The 25522-nt window shown below is 56.7% G+C and overlaps 6 protein-coding genes across 6 annotated transcripts; all 6 read right to left on the reverse strand.

The window, feature by feature from the left end:
* Nucleotides 1–628: 628 nt before the first annotated feature.
* CDEST_01787 (Putative aldo-keto reductase, NADP-dependent oxidoreductase domain-containing protein) lies at nt 629–2575 on the reverse strand. Its single transcript, XM_062917946.1, has 5 exons — nt 1894–2575; nt 1395–1832; nt 1082–1302; nt 870–1016; nt 629–770 (listed from the first exon to the last, which is right to left on the reverse strand). The coding sequence occupies exons 1-5, from the start codon at nt 1930–1932 to the stop codon at nt 749–751; spliced, it is 867 nt and encodes a 288-aa protein (XP_062773997.1). The 5' UTR covers nt 1933–2575; the 3' UTR covers nt 629–748.
* A 116-nt stretch (nt 2576–2691) lies between these two features.
* On the reverse strand, nt 2692–3333 carry CDEST_01788 (uncharacterized protein; the record flags this gene model as incomplete). Its single annotated transcript, XM_062917947.1, has 1 exon — nt 2692–3333. The coding sequence occupies one exon, from the start codon at nt 3331–3333 to the stop codon at nt 2692–2694; it is 642 nt and encodes a 213-aa protein (XP_062773998.1).
* A 1443-nt stretch (nt 3334–4776) lies between these two features.
* CDEST_01789 (Putative inositolphosphotransferase Aur1/Ipt1) lies at nt 4777–7214 on the reverse strand. The gene is made up of 2 exons (XM_062917948.1): nt 6381–7214; nt 4777–6257 (listed from the first exon to the last, which is right to left on the reverse strand). The coding sequence occupies exons 1-2, from the start codon at nt 6483–6485 to the stop codon at nt 5043–5045; spliced, it is 1320 nt and encodes a 439-aa protein (XP_062773999.1). The 5' UTR covers nt 6486–7214; the 3' UTR covers nt 4777–5042.
* A 4429-nt stretch (nt 7215–11643) lies between these two features.
* CDEST_01790 (Putative zn(2)Cys(6) fungal-type DNA-binding domain, flavin prenyltransferase UbiX) lies at nt 11644–14847 on the reverse strand (the record flags this gene model as incomplete). Its single annotated transcript, XM_062917949.1, has 7 exons — nt 11644–11741; nt 11831–12888; nt 12968–13219; nt 13356–13643; nt 13748–14000; nt 14185–14535; nt 14748–14847. The coding sequence occupies 7 exons, from the start codon at nt 14845–14847 to the stop codon at nt 11644–11646; spliced, it is 2400 nt and encodes a 799-aa protein (XP_062774000.1).
* A 2143-nt stretch (nt 14848–16990) lies between these two features.
* CDEST_01791 (Putative glycoside hydrolase, family 3, glycoside hydrolase family 3 domain, immunoglobulin) lies at nt 16991–20432 on the reverse strand. The gene is made up of 5 exons (XM_062917950.1): nt 20209–20432; nt 19735–19880; nt 19046–19684; nt 18944–18956; nt 16991–18854 (listed from the first exon to the last, which is right to left on the reverse strand). Exons 1-5 carry the CDS (start codon nt 20290–20292, stop codon nt 17085–17087), a joined length of 2652 nt encoding a protein of 883 aa, XP_062774001.1. The 5' UTR covers nt 20293–20432; the 3' UTR covers nt 16991–17084.
* A 2329-nt stretch (nt 20433–22761) lies between these two features.
* On the reverse strand, nt 22762–25490 carry CDEST_01792 (Putative sterol reductase). Its single transcript, XM_062917951.1, has 3 exons — nt 25047–25490; nt 24677–24981; nt 22762–24619 (listed from the first exon to the last, which is right to left on the reverse strand). Exons 1-3 carry the CDS (start codon nt 25106–25108, stop codon nt 23514–23516), a joined length of 1473 nt encoding a protein of 490 aa, XP_062774002.1. The 5' UTR covers nt 25109–25490; the 3' UTR covers nt 22762–23513.
* Between the last annotated feature and the right edge of the window lie 32 nt (nt 25491–25522).

The raw sequence follows: 25522 nt of genomic DNA on the forward strand, positions 1-25522 counted from the left end.
CTCTGGGCGCAGATTCGACGTTCTCGTGAACGAAAAGACATTCGTCGCCTGCTCGACAGGTGCCCCGGGCGTGGAAGCGGCACATGGTGGCCGGGTTTCGTGTAGGCACGGCCGCTGGCGGCCTGATGCCGAGTTGATGGTCCATTTTCTAGGCCGAATTCTCAAGCGTCCAGGTGTCTCAACTTCCGGTATGGGATGGGTTCTTCAGTCTGGAATTAACCTACTATTATCTGTTGTGGCAGGGAGCCTGGTGATGTCAGGAGTGAGAGGATGTGGACGCTGAAGCAGCAGGGTCGTACTCTGCTTCTGGAAGCCTGAAGAGGGGTAGCTTTCGAGCTTGCCAGTCAGGCCAATAAAAGGTGCCTTGGTGTTCTGTTGGCTCAAGGGCAAACGTACAAGCAACAAGCTGATGATGATGATTGGCCGCGCCAGGTGTTTTTCTGTTTGTACACGTAGGGAGGCAGCCAACACTGGGGTCAAACAAAGCCTGGGTTTATGAGCACTGTGGTAGGCCATGAAGGACCTTTGACCGCGTCTGCCTACCAAGTCATCGTAAGACCCTAGGCTTCACTTGAATCCAATACAAGCAGAGCAATGGCAGAGGGGTCATAGGAATCAATTCACACATCTCCAGGTGAAAGCATCGAAAGCACGGCGGCGCCGGGGATCGCAACAAAGACATTACAAGGTTCGGTTTATATACGCTTGCTAGGGATATTGAACACCCTCTAGCCATCTCACTGTCACTTCAAGGCGCCTCGGTTGGGTCCCTGGGACGCTCTGTCAGCTCTAATACCTCTAATGTGATATTTGCGTCCACTGGCAAGCAGAAATCATGGACGAAAAGGATATGGGCTTCAGTAACTTACCAGTCGGTAACCAGGTGCTCGTCCAGCGCGTCCATGGCAGCCAAATCCTCCTTGGAGATCTCAAAGCCCGAGACATTGGCGTTCTCTATCAGACGCTCCTGGCGCACGCTCTTGGGGAGGGTGATCATGTTGTGGTCCAGCGACCAGCTGCATCCGCACCATTGTCAGCATTCCGTGTAGACGGATGTGGACTCGAGAAGGAAAGGACCCACCGGACGAAGAGCTGGGCCGGGGTGCAGCCGTACTTCTTGGCCAGCTCGAGGATCTTGGGGTGCTTCATGCGCATGCCGCGGGCCAGCGGCGCGTAGGCCTCGATGGCGATGCCGTGCTTGGCGCACGTCTCCCTGATGTGCGTCTGGGTGTTGAAGGGGTGAACCTCGATCTGGTTGATGACGGGGGCGATGCGCGGCTTCGAGGCCACGAGCTCCTCAATCTAAACAAAAAAGCATAATTGTTAGAGTCTCACCGGTTCTGACAGCCCTCCCCTAGGGGGCCGTTTTCAAAAGCATTAAAAGACGGACTCACGTGGGCAACACCGTAGTTGCTGACGCCGCCCATGCGCACCTCGCCCGCGTCGATGGCGTCCTCGACGGCCCTCCAGCTCGTCAGGCGCGCCTCCTTTCCGCCGTAGGGGCTGTGCAGCAGGAACAGGTCGACGTAACCGAGCCCGGAGACGTCGACGGACTGCTTGATGGAGCGGCGCACGGCGTCGTACGAGGCGCTGCTGCTCGCGAGCTTGGTCGTGTAGAAGAGGTCCTCGCGCTTCAGGCCCTGGGCGTTGTCGCCGCTCGCCAGAAAGTCGCGGATCGCCTTGCCCGCCTCGCGCTCGTTGCGGTACATCTGCGCGCAGTCGAAGCCGCGGTAGCCGGCGGCCAAGGCCCAGGGGACTGACTTTGTCACCTCGCGGCCGGACATCATGTACAGGCCCAGCTGGATCTGGGGGATCGTCTTGCCATTTGCAAGCTGGAAGGGGAGGGGGCGGTGGTTAGCCCTCCAGGGGTTGCTCTCGGAGGAAGACACTCACAGTAAGCCGAGTAGCCAGCGTGTATTTGTTGGGAGACATCTTGAGTGATGGTGCGTGTTGTTGCTTGCAGATTCCGAGATACTGCGAGCACAGTTGATTGAGATGTGTTCGAGAGCGAGTTTCCCACGTTCAAAGAGGAGGCAGAGAAGACGTGAACATGGTCCGAAGTTGCGGGCTGACTCCGCCGTGACATCACGCTGGAAATGAGGGGCGCCGGTGGGGTTCCTCGCCCCGCCCCGCCGGTTTCGGTCTCCGAAAGCCTGTTATAGGATCTCCGGCCGCCGCCGTCATCTCGGATTTGGTCGCGGGAACCTGGTTGAACGAAGTCGCCTGCTAATAGTCATCGGCTTGGTCTGTTGCTTTGTTTAATATTCTTTTTGGGGGTAATCTGTGTTGCAGACCTCCATTTCTCCTTTTCCGACTATGATTACCTTCATGACCAAGGTCTATGTTCTGTGCAGCATGATACTCTGATTCTTCCAGCTAAGTCTGCCATTTCGATAGAATTCCTCAGTCTCTAAACCAGACGTCGTTTTCTCATGGCTTTTATTTCCTCGATGAGCAGTAAATCGTGGCCCTGGCTACTCCTCCAAACCTCTAGTATTTCAACACTCTTAAAACCCATGACGTGACCCTCACATACGCTTCCTCATGCCTTTGAAACAGAATAGGATAACACACGCCCATGGAACATTTCTTCCGAACTCCACTAAAACACAACCCGCTCAAAACCGACTTACCTCTCCTGATACCCAGCTCGACCGGGCCAATACATTGCACAAGGGAAACGAGAGGAACTCACCGTCGAGCCTCAAACAGCTCGCCAAACACGTCCGTCCAAGCCACCCCCCTCGCCCTCAACATGCCGAACCACTCCTCCAGCAGGTCGTGCAGGTGACGGATGTTCGCCCGCCGCCAGTGCGCCCGCCCGGCCGCCCGGCAAGCCTTGCCCGTGCCCTGCCACGCCCGCGTGTACAGGTGGACGATCCACATGACGTCGAGCGAGCACAGCCTGACCGCCTCCGCCGCGGGGCCGAGGTGGTCGAGCACCCGGTCGAAGAACTCCCCCCAGAACGCCGCCGCCGAGCCTGCGGCGGGTGGGTCTTCCCCTGCCGAGTCGGCGCCGCCGGCAGACCGCGGAGAAGACGGAGCGGTGGTGAAGGCCGCGGGGACCAGAGGTCCCCGACGAAAGACCTGGACGCAGTAGTCGAACACGTCGACGAGCCTGTGTGCGACGCGGTCGAAAGGCTCCAGCAGTTCGTAGTACTCGCCGTACGACATGCCGAGGTCGAAGTCCGCGGGCTGTAGGAACCGGAGGGCCGCCGAGTGCGCCTGCGGAATCAGGGCCGGCACGTCGTCGAAGACGAGGCCTGGGATGCGCAGGTAGTTCTGCGGCTGGACATCGTCGTCAGTGGTTGTCGGGGTGTTGTGGTCAATCATTGTTAGCAGTCTGTTTGTCTGTCTTTATGTCTGTTCTGTAATGCTGAGATGAGATGAGGCGAGATATAACGAGAGATGATGAGATGTGGCGAGCTGTAGAAGACGCTGGCTCGAATACCAACCACCCCAAAGGCACTATATACTGCAGTCTTCGGAGTCCTTGGTAAACAATTTTATTGACCAAGAAACAATGATACAGTCCGACAGCCCGTTGTTCGCCGCCAGAGAAAGCAGCGAGGCAAAGCAGCAGCCACTGACAAAGACGTTGTTTCCCAATCCGAGAGACTATGGACGAGATTCAGGGAACACTGAGCTCAGAGGCGCAGTGAACAATGCCTCATCGTCTCTTGTTTACCCTCTTTCTCTCAGGAGCGGCGTTCAGGGGACGTCGAACTGGGCATGCACGTGATTGATATGAGCGCAGCAAAACACCAGGGGTCGCGACCACACGTGGTGTTGAGCAAAGACACGATAGGCCGGCCATCGAAACCACGCGCCCGTCCACGACCGCCAGTGCCATCAGCATCTTTCTGAATCCCTTATATAGAAGACGTGGCCCGACGTCGAGGAGCATGAGGCGACAAGCATTGAAAAGTCTGCAAACCCGTCGTCAGCCTGCTGTACGGCCACAGCTTGCGCCGGAGCAGCCAGCACCAGGCGGCAACCAATACGTGCGTCTCCGAACAATGAACACCATCGACAGTCCGGTTCAACAGGCTCTTCCATGTACGCATCGCACCAATACCCAGCCAATGTTGCGTCGATCATGCCACTCGTCCTGATCTCGACTGGAGCCGCAGCCGGCTCCGGGCCTGGCGCAGACCGAAGTCTCCGGCAGCGCGCTCGGCGCTAGCTAGATCTGCATTAAAAGTCGGGTCAGACACTATTATCGATTAATACTAATTTAATCACTGACTGGCACTAAAGGGGGAGGGGAAAATGCCGATGGTCTCTCGGTTGCATAGAATAAACACCCGCGAGAAGGATCCATCTCTGCCAAACGGGGCCCGCGGGCTGCACTCGAAAAAGAAATCTAAAAGATCCGACTCCACAGACTACGGACGGAGACAAAGAAGCCTTTGCAACTCAACAGCCGTGCCTCGAGAATCATCGACGACCCAATGCTTCCGCGATTTCTGACAGGACGCTGAGTCGCCCAAAACATCCCTGGCCACGCCGCCATCCATGGCCGCCGCATTGCGCATCCACCCGCAGCAAACACCAACAGTAGGGATGGGCGGGTACGGATATCTCGGCTTGGCAAGATGAAGCCGAACTGCCGAATCTGTAGCGTTGTTTGTATGTATGGTTACACTCTCCGCGCGCCATAATAGCAAACAGACCCAAAGAATGCCCCGGCATCTCTAGACAGACACGATTAGCTAGGCTAGGGACGGCCAGATCCACCGGATACGAACCTGTAATGAGACACCAAAGGCTTAAAATACGGCACGGCCGAGGCGGAGCATGCATTGGAAGCTTATCCATCGAACTGCAAAGATTTCTTATTAAGAGGGCTATCGTCGCACACAATTTCGGCCTCTGGTGCAGAGATTAGAGAGGCCATCGTTATCCTTTCCCAACGCCTCTACCATGCTTTGGAAAACAAGAACCACATAAGCTAGAGAGGGAAACTCTTTTTATTTCAACATGGTCTGACACATATTGTTCCTCGTCGCTCCGACATCTACCGTACAACAATATTCTTTCTACCGCACGGCAATGTTTTTCATGCGGCCGGTCGTCGGTACGGGCTTCTCGAGCCTCCAAGCCCAGAGCAGCATATCCTCGGCGGGCAGGAACACCAGCAGGGCGCGGTTGCAGAGGTATGCCATCAACGCGCAAAAGGTGGCGACGAAGGCGTCCAGGAGATAGTGGTTGGCCGTCCCGACAATGGTCAAGAGGATCCAGCTCGGGTAGAAGATGCCAAACGCGAACATGAACCAGCTCTTCCAGCGCTTGCGGTTCTCCTGGATCTCCTTGAGCTCAACGTCGTCGATATCAAGCGACTTGTCCAAGTCATCCTTGAGCAGGTAGTTGCGCAAGCGACCAAACAAAAGGTTGAGGATGGCCGAGTCAGCAACGAAGACGCAGCCAATGGCGAAGGCGTAGCCAAAGTGCATGCTCGGCATGGCGGCCAGCTTGTTGACAAACTTGCCGCTCATCCAGACGCTCTCGGCGTTCTCGAGGTTGACCGTGTCGACGAAGCCATACTCTGAGGGCATCAGGCGCGGGGGCGCACAGGGGTAGAAAATGAAAATGAGGAAGGCACACATGTTCAGCAGGGTCATGGTGCGGCGCACGGTACAGAAACGAGCGTGGGTGGGCGCCATGGTATAGTAGTATGCGATGAAGCCGACGGTGCCCGGGATGTGGATGAGGGAGTAGCCGCGGTTCAGAACTGTCAGCCAGATGCCACGGAAGTCGCCAACCTGGGCGCCCTCGAGGAACCAGTGGGAGACGCGCCATTCAACCCAGCGCTCAGGGCCAGTCCTGGTGCCCTCGCCAAAGAACTTGGCCTCGGTCTCGAGCAGGAACAGGCCGTGTTCCTGGGCGACGTCCCAGACGGCCTTCCGGCTGCCGTAGAAGCTCTGGGCCAGGGTGGCGGTCATGCGGTAGAAGAAGAAGGAGATGGCCCAGTAGAACATTTCGATGAGGAAGGGGAACTTTTGCAGGATCCTCGAGTGGACGTGCCTCGCAAAACGGCTCGAGTTGGGCGTCTTGACGCGGAAGCAGCCAAAGATGGTGCGGTATTTGGGCGGGTAGGCATCGGTGCGGATGGGTTCGTACGAGTCGTCCGAGATGCGGGGAGAGTCTCCGCGCTCCTCAAAGAGAGGTTCGTATGTGGCATTGCCGCGGCGAAGGATCGAGTAGTTCTTGCGGCGGCTGACATACAGGCCGATCAACATGATGGAAACAATAAGCTAGGGGGCGGTGGTGTTAGCCTCGGGGATTAGAATCCGTACCGCGCGGCCTTGCGGGTGGTGGGTAGGTGACTAGCCGGCTGACTATATGCATAGGTGTAGTAGTAGAGAGAGATTCCTTACGATGGGCTCTACCCAGTCCGGGGTTCTCCATGTGTGCACCGCTTTCCATCCGCCCTCAGGGGTGCCGTATGGCAGCTTGCCGCTAGGAGGCTTGACGTCGGCCATGATGTAGGATGGGGGTCGTCTCGCAGCGTCGTGATGTATATAATGCTTGCTTGCTTGCGAGAAGTAGGTGAAGGAAGGTATCAAGGGTTCCTCAAGACGGTCTGCACAGCGAGCGCAGTACAAGGTGTGTTCAAGACCAATTCAGTCGGGTTCGGTTCGGTTCTGATCGGTCTCGGGTTCGATGGAACGTGTCAAGGCTGCAAGTCGTCGATGAAGAAGGGGGCTTCGTCGTCGCTGGGGGGTGCGTTCAGAGTTATTGAGGTTTGGTGGGCGTCGTCGGTGCTCGTCGAGGTACTCAGTCGTCTACTGTCGCGTGGTATGCCCGGGAGTAAAGAAATACAACGGCGCGCGCAGTGAGTGGGCGGTAATGACTACACTTGGCGGACGGCTTCGAGCAGAGGTAGATAGACACAGGCTGCGTCGAGGGGGCCTTGGTGATGCGACACGACGAGTCGAGTGGACGGAGTGGAGGGAGAGAGGGAGGGGGGGAGAGAGAGAGAGGAGACAAGGCGGAGTTGAAGGCCAAGAGGAAAGAGAGAAGGAGAAAAAGGAGATGGAGGGACAGAACAGTAAGCGAGAGCAAAACACGACGAGTCTACAGAGTACGCGGCGTCGGAAGATGTGAATTGTGGACTGCGGACTGGACGACACACTAGACACTGGACGCTGTACACTGGACACCACTCGACACTGGACTTTCGACTCTCTAAACTCAGGAGCGACCCACGGGGAAGGAGATGTGCCCGAAAGGGTGACAAGAGTGGGCTCCGCCGTTCATTTTAACGGATGGGCCAGTTTCCCACCCAGTGTTATTTTTTTTTTTGCATGAGGAAAAGGGCCCAGTGCCCATCATCAGGCTGGGTTGTCCAGTGAGCAGTCAATGGACAATGAGTCGCAGTGACGGCGGGCGTAAAGGTGGGTGCGTTGCCAAGACTTTTGGTGTTTCTTGTCCATTTGCGCAATATCCCTGCCCACCGTGGGAGATGTGGACTGTGGGACACGAAATACCTCTGCCGCCAGTGCAGAAGAGCGCAGTTGCTCTTGTCACTGTGGTCACGGGGGTTCTGCTTGGTCTTGGCCCCTGCCTAGGCTAACGCGAGGAAGGTGTTGCTGCTGCTGCTAAACTGCTGCTGCTGCTTCCTTCCCACAGAGGCTCAGACTCGCGTGCAGCTCGTGGTGGGGGAGGTACGAGAGGCAGGTACAGCAGGTGCTAAGTACGTACCCTTTTCCTCTACTTTTGCAGTTTTAGGAAAGTGATCATGTGGAGAGAAGGATTGGAGGTAGGTGCAAATCTTGTAGGGAAGGGAGCTACCCGTCTGTCTGACAGACACAAAATTGACTCTGCGAAGGCACACTCGATCGCGACTTCTGAATCCATCGACAACCATGGCTGGAAACAACTAACTCTCTGGTTGCTTGAGTTCCTGGCTCATCGTCTTGCCGTTTGATATCTGTCCTATCCATGTTCCGTCTGACTAAGGTACATCGTACCCAGGAAAGAAGCAAGAGACATGTTCCTCCTCCCCTCTCTTGGTCGATGGCCCATCATGCCCCGTAAGAGACACGCGGCTTGGCGTCCTCCTCGTCTCCTTCCTTGTCTGCCTCCTCCCACATCCCATGCGCATGGCCGTCCATCGATCCCATCCCGTCCAATCCCATTCAATCCCATCCCATCCCGTCCCGTCCCATCAAACCTCATCCAGCCATCCCATCGCGCGCCTTCCCTCCCATCTCGACCCCTTTCCCTTGTCTTGTCTTCCTCTTCCAACGCCGGTTTCGCCGCCCCAACATCTTGGACAACTCTGTTCTGGTCTGTCATTCTTTTCTTAGTAACAGTTCCTGCTGAAGAAACTTGATTCGCAGAGCAATGCCTCAAAACAGCGCCTCGCGACTCCCCCCACGACGGTAACAGTCCAGTCCAGTCCAGTCCAGCCCTCTACGAATCGATTGAGAGCCGTCCACGGCACCACTCGCTTGAAAGCTTTGCAGTCCACCGCCAATACCAATGCCAATGCCACTGCCAAAGCGCTTGGCCACTTTGGGCACCGATGATATCACCGACCAATTTCAAAGCCCTGCTTCAACGAAACGACGCTACGCATTTGCTCCGAATCCCGCCAACCGCTAGCTTTGTAGGGGCAAGCGTAGGCCATCCGCCTCCTCCCAGTTCAACCAAAAGCAATCCAACACTGTGTGTGCCCTGCGAGGTGCGAGGTGCGAGCTACGAGCTACGAGGTGCGAGTGCCAGCCGAGGAGAGCCCGTCAAGCCCCGCGCTGCGCTGCTATTCCACCTTCTAGTTGTCTTTGCTAGTCGTCTTGGCGTCGCTTGACGCTCGAGGCCATTGCCGCCAGGAGAAACAAACTTTTGGCGCCGTCCTGCCTGCTTTCCCTGCTTGTCCTTGTGCAGTTTCAACCGCTCAGCCCTTACTCCCTAAGTACCTGTAGTGTGCCTAGTCAAAGGCGCCCTACGAGCCTAGGGTGGGAGGCAAAAGGCAAAAGACAGCCTTCGGACTTCCAGTCTATCGAACCCATCATAACAAGCCAAGGCATTGGGCCATGGGCTGTCAAGCTTTTGAGGGGTCCCTCGGTGGTCGCTGGGCTGGGGTTGGCGACCACAGCTGAAGGAACCTTGACTGAGTCGTCCACCACCGCCGACCAAGGATCGGCATAGTCAGCTGCGACCCTTGAGCAGTAGTGGGTGCTAGCTAGTCTTACCCGTCTGACCCTCTCACCGATAGTCCGTTGATTGTCCTTCTGCAGAGCCTGCCATAGCATCCATCCGTCAGCGTCTGCCTCTCAACTCAGAAGTTGCATCTCACAATTCACGGCACGCGACCTCTTGGCTTGCGATTCACACCGGGTACACGAGGCCACCAACTGCCGCCTCGTCCCAAGTTCTGGACCTAACAACAAACAACCATGTTCCATTTTCGATACACATAGTTTATACGGATAGTTTATCCGGATATTTCCAAACAAGTCACATCGGAGGGTGAGGAACGGCCACGAGAGTCCAGACAACCTTTGTGTGGACAGACGCAATGGTTTCTGACCGGCATTCATCCGGCTTGGCGTTGCTGACTGCTGCTTTCCAGCTCGACGTGAACCCAGGCAATGAAACCATGCTTCACCGCCCCCACTGAACCAGGACAATACGCGGATGCCCGTTGGCGGTCCCCGTCTCTCCAGTTGGGACTCACTCGCTCGCTTCCGCGGGTTCTTCACCAATGCCAGCCGCTGCTGCTAAACCCTGCGAGTTGAAATTGTGGACACGGAAAGCTTGGTGCGTGTGTATCCGTACCAGACTGCAAATACCAAACTGTCACTGCCCATCTCTTGGTTGTGGCTCTCGTCGTCACTCGGCTCACGATTTGCGTTATTCTACTGGCGCCACCCTTCCTCAACTTGACTTTTTCGATTGTCAGCGCCAAACAAGACCCAAAAGCCCACACCCTCCCTGCCATGGTTCAAACATAAACACGAGGCACTGGTCGACCCCAGATCGAACCCGCCTGCTTGGAATATGGCTGAACGCCAACGCCTGTGTGGTTGAATGCTCATTGCCTGGGTAAGGTCCCAGTTGGGGCTCGAACGTAAGACCAATCAAGATAGGCATCGTGGCGTTTTTTCAGTTCATGTCTAAAACGGACTCTGTGCTCTGTGCCTCTAGACTTGCCAGGCATTTGAGCCAGTTCTAGTGACAATACTCCTTAACTGCGCAGAATGAATCGCCACGGCGGATGCCGTTCATTCAGAAGGTGATGGGCCATCATCCTATCTCGGCGCAACATCACCAGGCGCTCTCTATCCACATATACTGGTAACTATAGGTATCCCGTTGTCATCGTGCTGCTGTTCGATTCAAGTCTGCCCTGGCAAAGATGCAGTACCACTTATTTCGCGAAGCTTGCAGAATCGGGGTTGGTTGACCCGCTACCATCACGTCATTGGCAGCCAAAGGACAACGATCGATCTTAGCACAGTCCTCTGTGAATGGCGCTCATTGGGGTTTCGAAATGCGTCAGCTACCCTTCCTCTGACACAGGTGCTGTAGAAACTCGGGCTTAGCCTTGGAGGGTCTACCCTGGCTTCTCTCACTTTGCCACGACGTTGGAAGCCCATTGATGATTACGCCCGCGTCTAAGCCCGGGGGCGGAGCATTTGACTTTGGAGGGAGCAGTCTTCGCCCGGACCCTACAGGCAAATAACACTGGAGCCACACTTCCGGTCTTCATTCGCCCGGCTTGCGCTGATCTCCGACTTTTCGCCGCTAACATGGCGGCGCGCCGCCGGCCGCGAGATGCCGTATACGGCAACCAGCACCAACTCTTCTCGACGTTGCCGAATGGATTTCCGTCCTGTCCTTGGTGGAACGCAAATGGGAGCAACTCTCGGCGAGGAGCCGAGAGTGATGCAAAGTCTATAAATCTGGTTACTGTACCGGTTGAGACCGACGCTGCAAAAGGCCACTCCAGTGGTGTAGCGTCACCACTCATCCAGAAGCGAGACCACACACATATGTTGTCATCATCACGGCAGCAAGTAAGCAGCAAGTACATCGCCCTGATGCGGGCCAAGAATGGCTTCGTCCTACGGTTACAGCAAAATGAACCAACCCGCTCCTCCTCCGGTCCTACCAAACGCATGAGGCCGAACGACCGAAAGGAGAGCCCGACGGACCACGAACGACCTTTCCAATCGTGACGGCGTTGAAAACATGATTAAAAACACCATATATATGACAACCTCGACAGCATCCTCTCCGGAAGGGGAGCTATCAAAAGTGGGGGAAGGGGAGAGGGAAAAGTTGCAAGGACGCCTGAGGGATCGATGAGATGAACAAAACGGCATTTGAACCAGCAGAAGCATAAACCGGCCCGACGACCTTCATCCCTCACCTTCGCCTTCGCCGCTCCTTTCCATTTTCCCTAAGACAACAAAAGAGCTTAGAATCCGCCCTTGGAAACCCAAACAAAAAGCGCCGGTCCATGTTCCCGATGTGTCAGTGCTGCGTCAAAAAGTGAACGATTCTTCCGAAAGTCCTGGGGTTTCCAGTTATCCAGATGGGATATTCCACGGTTCAAAATTGGGGGTGTTTTTTTTTCTCCGCTTCTTGATATATTTTTTCTTTCTTCGTCGTTGGTTGGGACGTGTCCCGTCAGAAATAGTACTGTTGCTGGGGCTGACCCGGTGGGGGCTGGGCGACAAAATCAAAGTTCATGGTATCGACGCCGGTGTTCCAGGGGTCGGGAGATTCTACAAAAGAGGGTCCGGTCAGTCAGTATTTCCGTCATCTTCCATCGTATCCCGCGCGGGGAGGGTGTGTCTGTCCTGCGGCTACTCACCCCACCAGATCGATTCGTAGAGGTCCATCGGTGACATGTACGTCGAGGGGTCCAGGTTGGCAATGTTGTCCATGCTGACGGGCGGGTATCCCATGCTTGGTCTCATTATTAGCGACTGCGAATCGGGTGACGGGGGAACGAGACCATACTTGGGCGTGTACTCGGCCGCCAGCGTGGTTCCGTTCTGCATCTCGGCCATGGCGAGGGCGGCATCCTGGTGCGGGTCGAGGCCGAAGCCCTTGCCGACGCCGCCGCCGTCGGCTCCGCCATTGACGTTGTTGGCCATGGGGCCCATGAGCATCGGCGGCAGCGGCGTCCTCGCGCCGCTCCCCGTGCCGCTCGAGTCGGTGCCCTTCAGCTGCGACGTGCCCATGATGGTGCCGTGCTCGTAGATGTTGCGCAGCGCCGTCAGCGCCCTCCATAGCGGACCCGACAGCTCAATGTCCTTGTCCGTCTTGGGGATGTGCGCCGACGGCGACGTGGCCTCCTTGGCGGCCGTCGCCGACAGCGCGGCGATGAGGTCGCCCTGCAGTTGGCGGACCTCGGGGCTGTTCTTGGTCTCGCCCAGGATGCCGAGGAGCAGTGCCGACGACAGGCCGTGGTAGGTGAAGGCCCAGCTGCGCGTCGGGATGACGGAGAGCTGGTGCATGGCGAGGAACATGCGCACCGTCTCGGCGAGGTTGTGCTGGCACTTTTCCGACAGGTGGCGCTTCTGCTCGGGCGTGAGCTTGGTGCAGTCCCGCCGCAGCGCCGGCCGGCAGCAGACGGAGATGACGAAGGAAGTGTGCAGGCGCACGGCGTAGTGCTGGAGGCGGTCGACGGCCCGCTTGCACTGCTCCTTGATGCGGATGTTGGGGGCCACCATGTTGCGCAGGTTTTCAACGGCCTCACAGTTCTCCACCATCTGCTCGTAGCTCACGGATGTCGCGACGTCCGGGTTGAGGCGGCGCGAGATGATTTCGCAGAGGTGGTACATGGTGTCGAGGTAGCCGTACTCGCCGGCTATGGTGTGTTGCACCGTCGGGATCGGACAACAGGGGATGTTGGTCATGGGGGGCCTTTGGCCACGCCGTCCGTCAGTCACGGCCGTCCATGCATGGGCAGGTTAACAGTGAAACCGTGGGGGATAGGACTCACCGGTCGAAAGACAGCGATGTGAGGGTATCGTGCCACACACACGTCCACCACAGCTTGCGGCGGATCATCTCCTTGGACTGCCCGTCGTTCCGGGCGCTGTCTCTTCCGTCCGAGGGGTTCGGGCGGTGTAGGCCGAGCGACTGGGCCAGCCTGCACGTCAGGCCGAGCAGCGCCCACGAGGCCTCTGCCTTCATGTCGTTGAGCAGGACAAAGCTGGTTAGTAGGAGAGCTTGGATGGAGTCGAAAGTGGGTCTATTGTTTAGAAGAGATTTCGGTCAGTGGAGGATGTTTTTTTTTCCCCGGGTTCAGCAATAAGTGTGATGTGCGTGATGAGCGGATGAGAGATGATAAATAGAGAGCGCGACTTAAAAGAAACAGAGTAACAAACCTCAGCAAAAAGTTGCCCAGCCTTAAGAAATGGAAGGATATCTGGATGTACTTTTGCGAATCCCGCGTGCGGATGTGATACGGCGAGTCGTGGTACTGCGAACCGACGGCCAGCAGGGCGAAGAGGATGGCGAGCCACGAAGCCGAGACGGGTTTGGGCGTCCTCGTCGCGTTGCTGGCGTTGCGGGCGCGATCCTCGAGGTAGACCATGAGCTTGGACTCGAGGTCGTCGATGTCGACGACGAAGCCCCAGAACTGCTGCGGCGTCTCCTTGTAGGTGCGGAAGAGCCTGGGGTGGGGGAAGTCAGTCTCACGACATGTATAGGAGGAAGATGAGGTGAAGGGGGGAAGGGGGGTACGATTGAATGAATGAACGAATGGAGGGCCACTCACTTCATGACCTCTCGGTCTGAGGGCAGCTCGGCGGATATCTCCCTCGTCAGGCTGTCGAGGTGCTTGGACGACATGAGCGGGAAGGGCGCCGAAGTGTCGAGGCCGAGGATGGAGCGCATGTCCTGGCGGATATCGATGCCCTCCTGGAGCTCGTTGGCGGCCGATTGCTCGCGGAGGAGAGAGGGGATGCTGTTCTGACCGAGGTACCGCGTGACGGCCTCGGGGGCCTCGGTCTCGTCCACGCCGGCGGCGACTGGGACCCGAGGAAGGGATTGTCAGTATGGCCGGATGATGATGATGATGCTGCTGCTGCTGCTGCTGCTGCTCGGAGGGATGACGACGACGACAACGAAGACAACTACGACGATGACAAGGGGGCCGACTTATGCCGCAGTGCGTGCAGGTGGATGACGGGGAAACGGATAGGGGCGACTTACCGATGGCGGCGCGCGGCCAGGTGGCGCTGCTGGGTTCCTGTTTCAAGGGCGGCGCGCCTGCAGCGGCGTCGGCGTCGGCGTCCTCGGGCGAGTGAGGTCTCTTGCGGTGGTTAGCAGACGCGGACGATGGGCCGTTGCCCACGACGCCGCCGCCAGCACCGGCGACGCTGTTGGCGCCGTCGGTGGTCGTCGTAACGGAACCGGTGGGCTTGTGGTGGATGGTGCCGTGGGAGGCGGTGCGGTTCGGCTTGTAGGAGCAGAGCTGCGGGTGTTCGCGCTTGACGCAGTTCTCGCAGGGCTGCTTGTTGTCGCACTTCACCTTGCGCTGGCGACACGGCCAGCATGCTGTGCCTGTTTTGGGGGTTGGTCAGTGGTTTGTGAGATGAGGTGAGATAGGGCGAGCGGTTAGTGAGAGGATGGGACGCGTGAGACGACGGTGAGCCGGTCTCGTCTCGGTCAAGGGACGGGATGAGATGAGAGTGCGACAGCAGACGGGGGGATGGATAGCAGTCACATTGGCAAACTTGGGTAGAGTCACTCATGAAGGGGGGAAGATCACTCACCATATCGGACCTTGCGATGAGAGTGGATGATGCGATTGGCCTCCTCGGGGGTTAGGTCGTCAATGGAGACCTGCTCCGGGGTCGTCTGCGACTCAGGCATGATGGCGGAGGCGGCGGCGGCGACGTCCTTGCATCAGACCCGGGAGGGTGGTTGAGGTCTGGCGGATGACACTGGCAACTGCTGCTCTACGAGCGTGGTGGATGAGCGGCGGCAGTGGACGGATGAGGTCGGTGTTTGTGTGACCGACTGCCTAAAGGACGACGACTGTCTCTGGCCCGGAGAAACTTCTCATTCAGATGGGGGGGGGGGGGGGGGGCCACCAGGCACCAAGGCCTTAGACGGGGGGGTAGGGGGAGGGGTGAGGGAAAAGGTGGAACCCAGAGCCCGTCCGCCGTTGGGACTTTCAGTTCACGGGCGGGTGACCGGTGACGGACGGCGTTCGGCAGAGGGAGCTAACGGGTCGAGCGTTGAACGGGCGGCGGCGGAGGCGGCGGCGGCGGTGGTGGTGGTGGTGGTGGTGGGCGCGCCGGTGATTCAAGATGCGGGCGTCGTTCGGTGCTGTCGTGGCGACTGTTCGGGATCCCGATGACCGGGGGGCGGATGGAAGCAACGGGCGGGCGGATGATGCGGTGAGAGGACGGTGTACTTGGCCGGTTGAGACACTCTTGGACTGGCGTCAAGACCAAAATCGTGGATGGTGTGTTCTCGCTTCGCGATACGTCTTCGATACGTTCGTTGCTGTGCGCTGTGCAGTACCGATGCGGCTCTGTTTTTGGCGAAAGAGGGGTCCGGGTAGCTTGGGATTGGAGATGATGGTTGGAGGAGTAGTAGTTGGGAAGAGGAGGGGGAGGGGGGCAGAGCTCCTCAATGCCGAGATCCCGAAGCGACGGCGAGATGGCAGTACAAGGCGATGCGATGGAGAGAGACGACGCTGCAGTTCGGCGCAAGACGGTCGGAGCAGACGGGAGAAAGGCCACGAGAGAGGTGCAACGACTTGATAATTGAGTATGAGTGAGTTGAGTAAGAGTGAGAGACAGAGACAGAGAAAGTGAGAGAAAGAGAGAGCAATGGTCAGATTGAAACAGGAGAGGGATGCGGGGCGCGATCGGTTGCTCTCCAAAAAAAAAAAAAGTGACAGTGACAGTGACAGTGACAGTGACAGTGACAGTGAGATGTTTCTTCAGCGTCTGCCCAGTCTTCGGCAGCTCGGGACCCTTGGTTTAATTCTTCCCCATGTCCTGCTTTGCACTAAAAAGAAAAAAAGAAATCCGAAAGAAAAAAAGGGGGGGACGGAAATAAACACATAAAAATACAGGAACCACGCGATACATCCGGATGAGATGGATGGATAGACCTCACACTCACACTCACTCCCTCACTTCGTCACCCTTCAACATCCAGCCACCACCACCACTACCACTCCCCTGTGCTGTGCTGGATGAGTAAGCGCACCAAGGCAATCATTCCGCTGTGGAAACACACTTGTGCCCGCCCACTGATCACCCCAAGGCCGGAGAGCGGCTTCGGATCACCGCGCTAGCCCTCAATCGAGGATAGTCAGACTCGCTAGTGAGTGCCCACCAATTCACACACTCCACTCTTGTTCTTCCAGACTCTTTTTTTTTCGCGCTCTGGTTTTTCTGCGCTGTCGATGAGCGGGTCCCATTTGCTTATATAACTACCTAGGACTGCATGATTGGCTGGAATGCAGTGAACGGACCATGACTCCTCTCTTCTCTGTCGTCACCCCCCGAGGCAGATCTTACAAGGTGTGTCAAAAGGTGAGAGCGTGAAAACATTTCGGTCTGATATAATCATTCTCAGCCCACCCATCGATGACTCCTAGAAGACGACAGAGAGAGGGCATTTAATTCTATGCTTTTGTCCCTCCTTCACCCGAAAATGAGATCCTCTTATCCAATATTCAATGCGATCAGAGATTGATGTCGCTCTTGACATGCTCTGAAGCCAGCCGCGTGCACGTCATGTTGCAGTGCAGCGCGTGGGAATGATGAATTTCTGCGATCCGAATTGTGGCCCTTGTTGCGTCACTCTTTGGTACCGCTCGAGTCAGTCGCTTCTTCATCCTTGGTTCGAGCTCCGTTATCTGTGCCGCTTTGATGAGGATTTTCGTCCATCACCGCAAATCGTATCGAGGATTTGTTTACCCGCCCGATAGTTCAAATGGGTGCTTTTGAGGGCTTAGACTGATACCTCGTCGATACTGATTTCTGATTGACTCACTGTCACAACAATAAGACGATACCAGGCACCAAGTTAATCATGATGGATTAGAAACTATTGAAGATACCATCACCTGCACTTTTTCCAACCACCTAAAGAGACGCGCTCAGCGGCAAGTCTCGAGACGAGCTTCCCACCCACACCTTCTTCGGGTACTTGCTGATGACCCAGTTCTGGCTCACCGTGTCCCAGTTGCTGAGATCGCGCCTCGTGATCTCCGCCCTGAAAGTCGCCGACGCACCGGGCTCGATAGGGAGTCGCTCGAAGCCGCGCAGCACCTTGACCGGGTCCTCCGGGCCGCCGAGTGACACGTACAGCTGCGCAACCTCGTCGCCGGCAACACCGCCCGTGTTGGTGACCGTCGCCGTCACGGTGTACAAGACGTCCCAAAGCTGAGGGTTGCCACCAGGGGCGCCTGATGCCGGGTGCTTGGGCTGGGGGCTGCTCTCGAGCGCCCGGGGAGGCAGGAACTCGTCGGCCGCCTGTCCAAACGTCGGGTCGTTGGCAGACTCGCGAATGTCCGTTGTGTTCAGGTAGGGGTAGATGAAGTTGTAGATGTAACGGAACTTGTCGCTTGGGAACACGTATTCCGCCGGGTCGGTGCTGTAGTTGCCAAATGTCGGCGCCTCCGCCGTCTCGCCCGTCGTTGGTGTGTATTCGCCCGCGTTTCCGGGAGTCACTACCAAGTTGGAGTACTCAAAAGTCGTGTACGAAAGGCCAAAGCCGAAGGGATAGATGGGAGCCGCGCCAGTGGAGTTCCGGTATGTTCCGTTGCCGCTGGACCCGGAAGTGGCCCGATCGAAGTAGCGGTAGTCGATAAAGACCCCCTCGGTAAAGTCGTCCTGAGGAGCGCCCTCACCGTTGTTGGGCTCGTACAAGACGTCGGCGCCGTAGCTTTCGCGGGTGGGGCCCCACGTGAACGGGGACTTGCCTCCGGGGTTGACGTCTCCGTAAAGCACGTCCGTGATCGAGTGACCCGACTCTTGGCCCGGAAGACCGGCCCACACAATCGCCGTGATGTTGGGGTTGTTGTACATGTCGGTCAGCAAGACAGGGCCCGACGAATGGATGACGACGATGGTGTTGTTGTTGATCGATGACACGTTCTTGACCAACTCGTCGCCCGCGTTCCAGAGCGTCAGATTCTGCCGGTCACCTTCGTTACCGCCGACATTGATGTAACCCTCACCACTGTTTGCGTTGACAAACACAATGGCTGTGGCATCTGCCTGCGAGACCAGGGCCGTAGTAGCCGCGGTTTCGTAGTTGCTGAGGATGCTCTCGTACCGGCTGCCATCCGCGATCGCCCGCGCTTGAAGCCCTTGATCAGGAGTAATAAGATAAGAAAATTCGCTCGAGCCTGATCCCCACGCGGCTCCCAAGGTTCCTGAGTTACAGCCGCGATCGGCGCATCCGTTGGGGCCCCGAGAGTTGGGGCCGGCATCCTCACCGATGACGGCCAGGAACTTGGGCTTCTGGAGTGGCAGGGCGCCTTCGTTCTTCAACAGGACCGTAGCCTTGGCAGCGATCTCACGAATGAGATTGGCGTGATCTCTGCCGTTGCGGACGTCGACATGCTGGTTAATGACCTTAACATTCTCCTTGGCGTAGTACTGAACAGGTCCGATGGTGTCCTTGGTCCATGAAGAGAAGTTGATGTCGGGCAACGTCTTCACCTCGAAGCCAACCTTGAAGAAGGCAGCCATGATGCGCAGAGCCATGTCGTCGAGGCGATACTCGGGGACGGTGCCGTTGAGGACGGCTACGGTGAGGTTGGTGCCCCAGAATGTTGTTCCCGTGTTGAAGAGCACATCACCAGGCATAGCCATGTCGAGGCCAGCAACAGCGGTAGCAGCTCCTGCCTGTTTGAGATGTCAATAACCCGATAATTAACTGTGACTAATGTAGCGTCATTTGCCAAATGGATTTTGGATGTAAAATTTGCACGTACATGTTGAGCTTGCCTGTGAAAATGTTAGCCATTGAAGCCAAACTCGAGAATAGTGAATGTGAGGACGGAAGGAAGGAAGAAAGAAAGGAAAGAAGAACTGACCAATCGGACATGATGAAACCCTGGAAGCCGAGCTCTTCCTTCAGGAGACCGTTGAGAAGCTTCGAGTTCTGGCAGCCATACGAGTTGTTGACTTGGTTGTAGGAGCACATGATAGAACCGACACCGGCGCGGATGGCATCCGCAAAGGGCCACATGTACAGCTCGTGCATGGTTCTGTCGTCGATGTTGGATGACAAGGACTCGGTGATGTTGTATCCGTAGCCGATGGCCTCGGGCGCTTGTCTGAAATGCTCCTGCTCGTTGCCGATGAAATGCTTGGCGCATGCGATCGCGTGCTTCTGGATACCCTTGACCGACTCAGCCATGGCAATACCTGTAAGGTACGGGTCGACAGAGAATCCCTCCCAGTTACGACCTCCAGTTGGCGCGCGGCCGATGGGCCCAGCAACAGGGGCCAGAACAACGTCGACACCCTTGGCACGGTGCTCGAACCCGATGGCTTCAGCTCTGCGGTAGATCAGACTTCGGTCCCAGGTCGCCGCGGCGGTCTGGCCCGAGGGGAAAACGGAGTTGTAGTCGGAGAAGCGGACACCCACAGGGCCATCCTGCATGCAAAGGCCGCGAAGCCCCAGTCGGGGAATAGACCCAACGTTGCCGACGCACACATCTCCTTGCCAGCTAAACTTCTATCAGCATTTGTCATAGCTTAGTTGATGCGGGACGCTCACCCAACTCCGGTTGTCAAGTTGACCTTCTCAAGGAGAGTCAGCTGGGACACGAAGTCCTTCGCTTTGACATAAGCCTCAGCCCAGCCGTCGGCACTGGGGTCCATCCATGGTGACGGGTAAACTGGCGGCGAGTATGCGAGATCGCGCTGTGAACATGATAAGTCTTCTGAGCGTCTTGAGGATTGCAGCAACCCAACGGCGGATGCTGTGACTTCAAAAAAACGCATGACTGGGTGGGATAAGCCTGTATTTGCAGGTCAATTCAACAAGGGAGAGAAGGGTATGAGTAACGAAACAGGCAGGGTTATTATTGGGATGGCAGAAAAGCCCGTTCGGTGTGTTCGCCCGATACACGGGACAAAAAGGAATGACAATGTCTCGGATGTTCAAGAAGGGTGAGACTTCTGAGTGGCACTGATGGGGTCCACGAAGGCAACAGACAGTCGGTCTATCTGTGCCGCGACAGCAACGTACCTTGTGCAACCTTGCGTCCGGAGTCACGGCGGCAGCGTAATCAGTTGCTGCCAAGAGGGCAACGACCAGAGCCTGAGTCCTCATTGTGAGACCTGTCGGCTGCCTGGTTGGGCAGTGTATGCCGGGAATCTGGATATCGAGAGAACTACAACAGGAAGCAGTTCCAGGTCAATCCGAGTCAGTGGCACGGCGTTCAATGGCACTGAGAAGTCGTGTAAAGGAAGCACGCAAGCTCGGACGAGAAACCAGACGAAGGCGGACGCAGCTGCTTTAATGTTGGCAGAAGGGATGATCGTCCAGGTCAGGGTAGCTCCCTCTCCGACCAACGTGCCGAGGGCAAGCTTCTGGGCCGGCCTCCGACGCCTGCCGGTGATGATCCGGGCTGGGCTTGACCTGAACTGATGATGCAACAAGGCTTCCCTGCTTGCAAATAGTGGACATGGGCAGCTATGCTGGATGCCGTACGGATATTGCCCCACCGCTCCGCAGGACAAGTTCTGGGATGAAGTCGTCCCACTGCTTCCAACTGGTACACATAAACCCAGCCAGTGTAAGCGGACTTGGGAGGAGTTGTATCCATCCGTACGTGGGGACGAAGGGTTGAGTGCGGGGGAAGAAGCGATGGAGAGACAGACAGACGATGGAAGAGGGTCAGATGAGACGAAGATGGAGGGCCATCTCGAGTCACGAGTGGTTGGTATTGCACTTGAAGCAGCTGCTTTCCGGCCGGGGGAGAGGATGGGTAGGCCATCTCGGGTGAGCCTGTGAGAACAGCAACTGGCTTCACCGGGTCACTAGGCTCAATGATGCAGTAATGGGATCCGTACGTCATGGTCGAAAAGGGCCGATCAGCTCGCGTGATGACGGGCAGATTGAAGCTAGGTTAGCCACTGAAAAGGCCGGAGATGAGCGGACGGAGCGAGAGAGAGCCATTCAAAGCACTGGGACGGAACTCTGATGTTTCTGCAGGCCGGACGTGAGTTTCTGTGTGGGCTGTGCGGCGTTGGAACCAATGAAGCCGGTGGAAAGACCGAAGGGGAGACGTTGGTCCCGTAAATTGGCTGGTTAGGTGCGTGAATCGACATTAGGTTGGCATCGGAAGCCGTCGTTGACAACCTGGAAGACAAGCATGGGACGAGCGAAAGGAGGGTTAGAGGAAGGAAGGAACGAGTCGAGGTACGTACCAAGAAACAAACGCCAACTCGGAACGGGTGGAGAAGCGGGGCCCCAAAAGGCAGCCAAGGCAGGGAAGGAGCCGGCGAGAAGAAAGCATGGGGAAATTGCCATGGGCGGCGGCACAGACGGCAGCCGACGGAGGAGGAAAGAACGGCAGTGGCATAGGCAGTGGCAGTGGCAACAGTGGCAGTAGTGACCGCCGAGGAAGGAAACATGGAGATGGGTACGCGGAGAATTCATGAGAACTGCATGTATCGATCGCTACTGACACACACACATACCCACACACACAACGAATGTTCCTGGTCTAGACGCGATTCTCGGTCTTGGCTGGAGAGGGGAAACACTGGCAAATACCACAAAAAAAAAAGAAGCAAGTAGTGGCGTACCGCCTTCCCGCCGCCCGTTAGCAACGTCTTGACCTCATTCCTTTGTTGAAGCCACTCTGCTTGTTCTGTTGCTCTCTGATCTACAGAGTAATAACGCAGGCTTTCACCAAGGTAGGTGGAACCTTGGTTGAGTGAGCGAGTATCCCCCCGGTCATCATCCATGGTGGTCCCGAATGGCCCGCCGGTCTATACGCGGACGATCTTCATCTTGCTGGGCATCGTTCATGTTTTTTTGCGCAGGCCGCAGATCGGAATAAACGCCCCCCCCCCCCCCCCCTCGTAACCATCAACCTCATTACTTCCCCTCCCACCTCGGCATTTGATTCGCTTGGCAAAGTCTTCGCGCTCTTGGTCATGATCTGGTAAGTAACTCTGTGCGCTCTTTTATAGCAGTAATGCAACGCGCTGCCGGGGTAGACGCTCGACAAAATGAACTCTAAAAGCATGTGCCTGAGTCGTTCCTACCCTGTGTGCCTGCCTTTGCACAATGAAAGGTCGTCTCATCTTACCTATGCTTAACTCGACTGACTGGCCTCCATCCTAACAAATAAACATAGGAAAACAATCTCAAGCATGGAAACTCTGGGATTGCTTCTTGTTCCTCACAACTGACAAGAAGAAAGCCAGACGACCTCAATTCCCTCATGCCGCCTGCAATTACATGACGCCATGTCGACCGGCTCGGCTCCATGAACAACGCATCTCTGCCTCTTGGCCCCGTCAAGCTCACCCACCCATCCACCCACCCACCCATGCCCATTCCCCCATCTTCTCTCCCCTCACTCTCCCCCGCATCCTGGTCCAGCCAGTCCACTTGGCCCAGTTCTACCCCTCATTCCCGTCTTGGGTAGGTAGTTTTTGTTGTCCCCATCCGTAGCTGCCATCGTCTTGACTATTTCAAGCAATGAAGACAAAAGACGAAACTGAATTGGACCAACACAGGGAATATAGAAGAAGAAAACGGTTTATGGGAAAGAGAACGAGGAATGCTTCTGTCAACAGAAAACCCCGGCGGGTTGAGGCCTGTAGTCAACCCTGTCCTCGATCAAGGCTCACCCATCGTCGCCTCATTTAACATGCACATCATGCACGCACCAATGTCACTAATCATGAGCTTGCCGTCCGTTGCCAAGGAGCGGGGTCCTCGAGTCTTTCGGCCCGTTTACACCTTTGCTTCGGCTGCTCCTTTTCCAGCGGGACTCTCTCTGCTGCGTCGCTTAGGAGGGTGAATAAGCATATGCAAGCCCATTAGAATCCTGCCACTTCTGATTGTTTAGGTTTACTGACGCACACTGGTGGCAACCTCCAGGCACTGCAGGTAAGTGACGTTCCAGGACGCGGCTCACTGCGAAGGACACCCTCTCACCCGAAGCGTTGTCCGACTTATGTTGTCTACAATTCGTCCCATGTTTCGTTTGAACATCATGGCGACGTGCGTGGCTGGTTCGGATGAGAGGAAGTCAGATGAGGGTGAAAAATGAAGCTTCCGAGAAACGGCACTATCTACTTCGGGTTATTCCTGGTGCGCAGAGATGAATGAACCAACAACGCCTTTTGCGCAACCGATGCCTAACGCCAGTGTCCACCAAGTTCGCCCAGAAAAAAGACCCCGGATCAGGGCATGCTCCCCACGAAGCTCCACGGGATCCACGACTCGAGGAAAACGGACCGAAGAGGTTCTCCCCAGTTTCCGTCTCCGGGCCTGTGTTCCGAAAAACATGACTACGAACCCGCAGTTCCTCAGTAAATACCAGGCAGAATTCTCCACCGAACAATATTCTTGTACTTCTCCCAATCCTCGCCGTATTTGCGCGAGCACTTCTCGTCGTCGCGACGGTCCCGGTGAACCAGCAAGACGGCAAAGTAGACGATGTAAAAGTACGTGATGGGAATTGCCCATCCACGCGCGGCACCCTGGATGACCTCACGGCCGTCAGCCATCTTGAAAGCTCCCTCAATCCCGGCCTCAGCGAACCCCGTGCCGGCAGAGACGATGGTGTATCCAGCCATGCCCGTAGGCAGGCAGTATGGCCAGGCCTGCAGCCAGTCACCGAGGTAGTTGATGTGCCGCGCGACTCCCCACCAGCCCGAGATGAGGAGGCGAGTGCCCGCCTTGGTTTCGATGTATCTGAGATGAGACACGCTGGGGTCGTCCGGGTTGCTGCGAAAGGCGTTCTTCTGGCTGTTGGATAGGCGAAAGATGGAAAACCCAACACCGATGGCCCCAACGATGCCGGCCATGCCCAAGGGACTGACCGAGGTGGGATACACGGCCAGGTAGCGAGCCTGCAACGAGTACACGAACGGGACCCAGACGAGGTCACCAAAGGACAGCATGAAGCCGAAGCCGTCCGTCGTGATGTCGATGGTGGTCAGGATTGCCGGCTCGTTCCACCAGCAGTCAATCACATACGCAAGCTGCACTGCCGAGGTGAAGACGATGCTGTTGGTGACGAAGCCGTAGGTGCGGTACTGCTTGGCCATCCAGGCAAAGTTCATCAGCGCCCAGCCCAGCAGGCCAGGTCGGATCTCCATCCACTCCTTGATGTCGATCTCGCCGAGGATCGGAAGAGTGACGCGAGGGTTCAGCTCCCGTCCGATGTAGAAGTCGTAAATCAAGTTGCCCGAGTGTCCACCGGCTGCGAGTTCGCGGAACTCCTTGTTGCCTGGCTTGACGCCGAAGCTCCGGACGTACACAAAGACGGCGAGGGCGTACGCGATGAGGATATTGGCGGTGACAACCTGGATGTAGTTGTCGGTGATGAAGGTCCAGAGAGGGAACTCGGCGCCCTGGGCGATAGTGCCAGCGAGGCAAACAACCAGGATGAACATGCTGGAAGCAAAGGCTGCAGCTATCAGTATGTCTGTGTAAGACCAACCGGCTCGGGGAGGGCAACACATACAGTTGCAACGGTATTTGAGACGACCACCCGAGGAAAGCTCAACGCCGTCAACTTCGGCGCCTGGGAGGATGCGGTAAAGGATCGCATTGAATAGGTAGTATCCCAAGACGGCGCCCGTTACCTCGATGCTTCCGAGACCCCAAACGCCTTCCTCGGGCCATCCGACTTCGCGCTTAAGCTGGTCGAGCTTCAGGGTCGAGGGACTCAACAGGGAAGGCGCAGGGCACCCAGACACATCATTGCAGGCGAAAGTGAATAGATAGACGAGAATTGGGAGTCCGAAGGAGATGAAAAAGGCGCCGATGCTATGCAGACGCGTTAGCCGGAGTGTCGTGATGCTAGGTCGGGCTTGGGACACAAGTTCACTTACGGTCCTCCGAACTCGTAGCCATGCGGCTTTTCAGCAACGGCTCTTTTCGACTTGTTCGCCATGTTGGTTGTTTCCCGGCTCGTGACAGGTGAAGCAGCTTTCGGTCGGTGTAATGGGAATTTGAAAGGCAGGTTTTGTGATACTGCTGCTACTGGTTGCGATTAAGTTTTGCTAAAAGGAAGAGCGCTAGAATGCCCCGCAGCGACGACGACGACGGCGGCGGCGGCGACGACGGCAAGGAACGCGAACGCGATGGTCAAGGGGCAGTTAAGGAGTGTTTTGCGCCGGAGCTCTGGTGTTCCGGGTGACCTCATTTACCCGATTCGATGACGCTAAGAAAAAGTCTAGTTTCCTCATTGGGTCCCACCGAGCTCGAGCCCCCCCGGGAAAATGGTTCCACCGAGACAATGGCGCCCGGAGAGAGGTTAGACATAGGTAGATGGGCAACTAAACGATAAAGGAGTCAAGAGCCCGAA

This window comes from Colletotrichum destructivum, chromosome 1 (genome assembly GCF_034447905.1).
Source record: "Colletotrichum destructivum chromosome 1, complete sequence".
Lineage (NCBI taxonomy): Eukaryota > Fungi > Ascomycota > Sordariomycetes > Glomerellales > Glomerellaceae > Colletotrichum > Colletotrichum destructivum.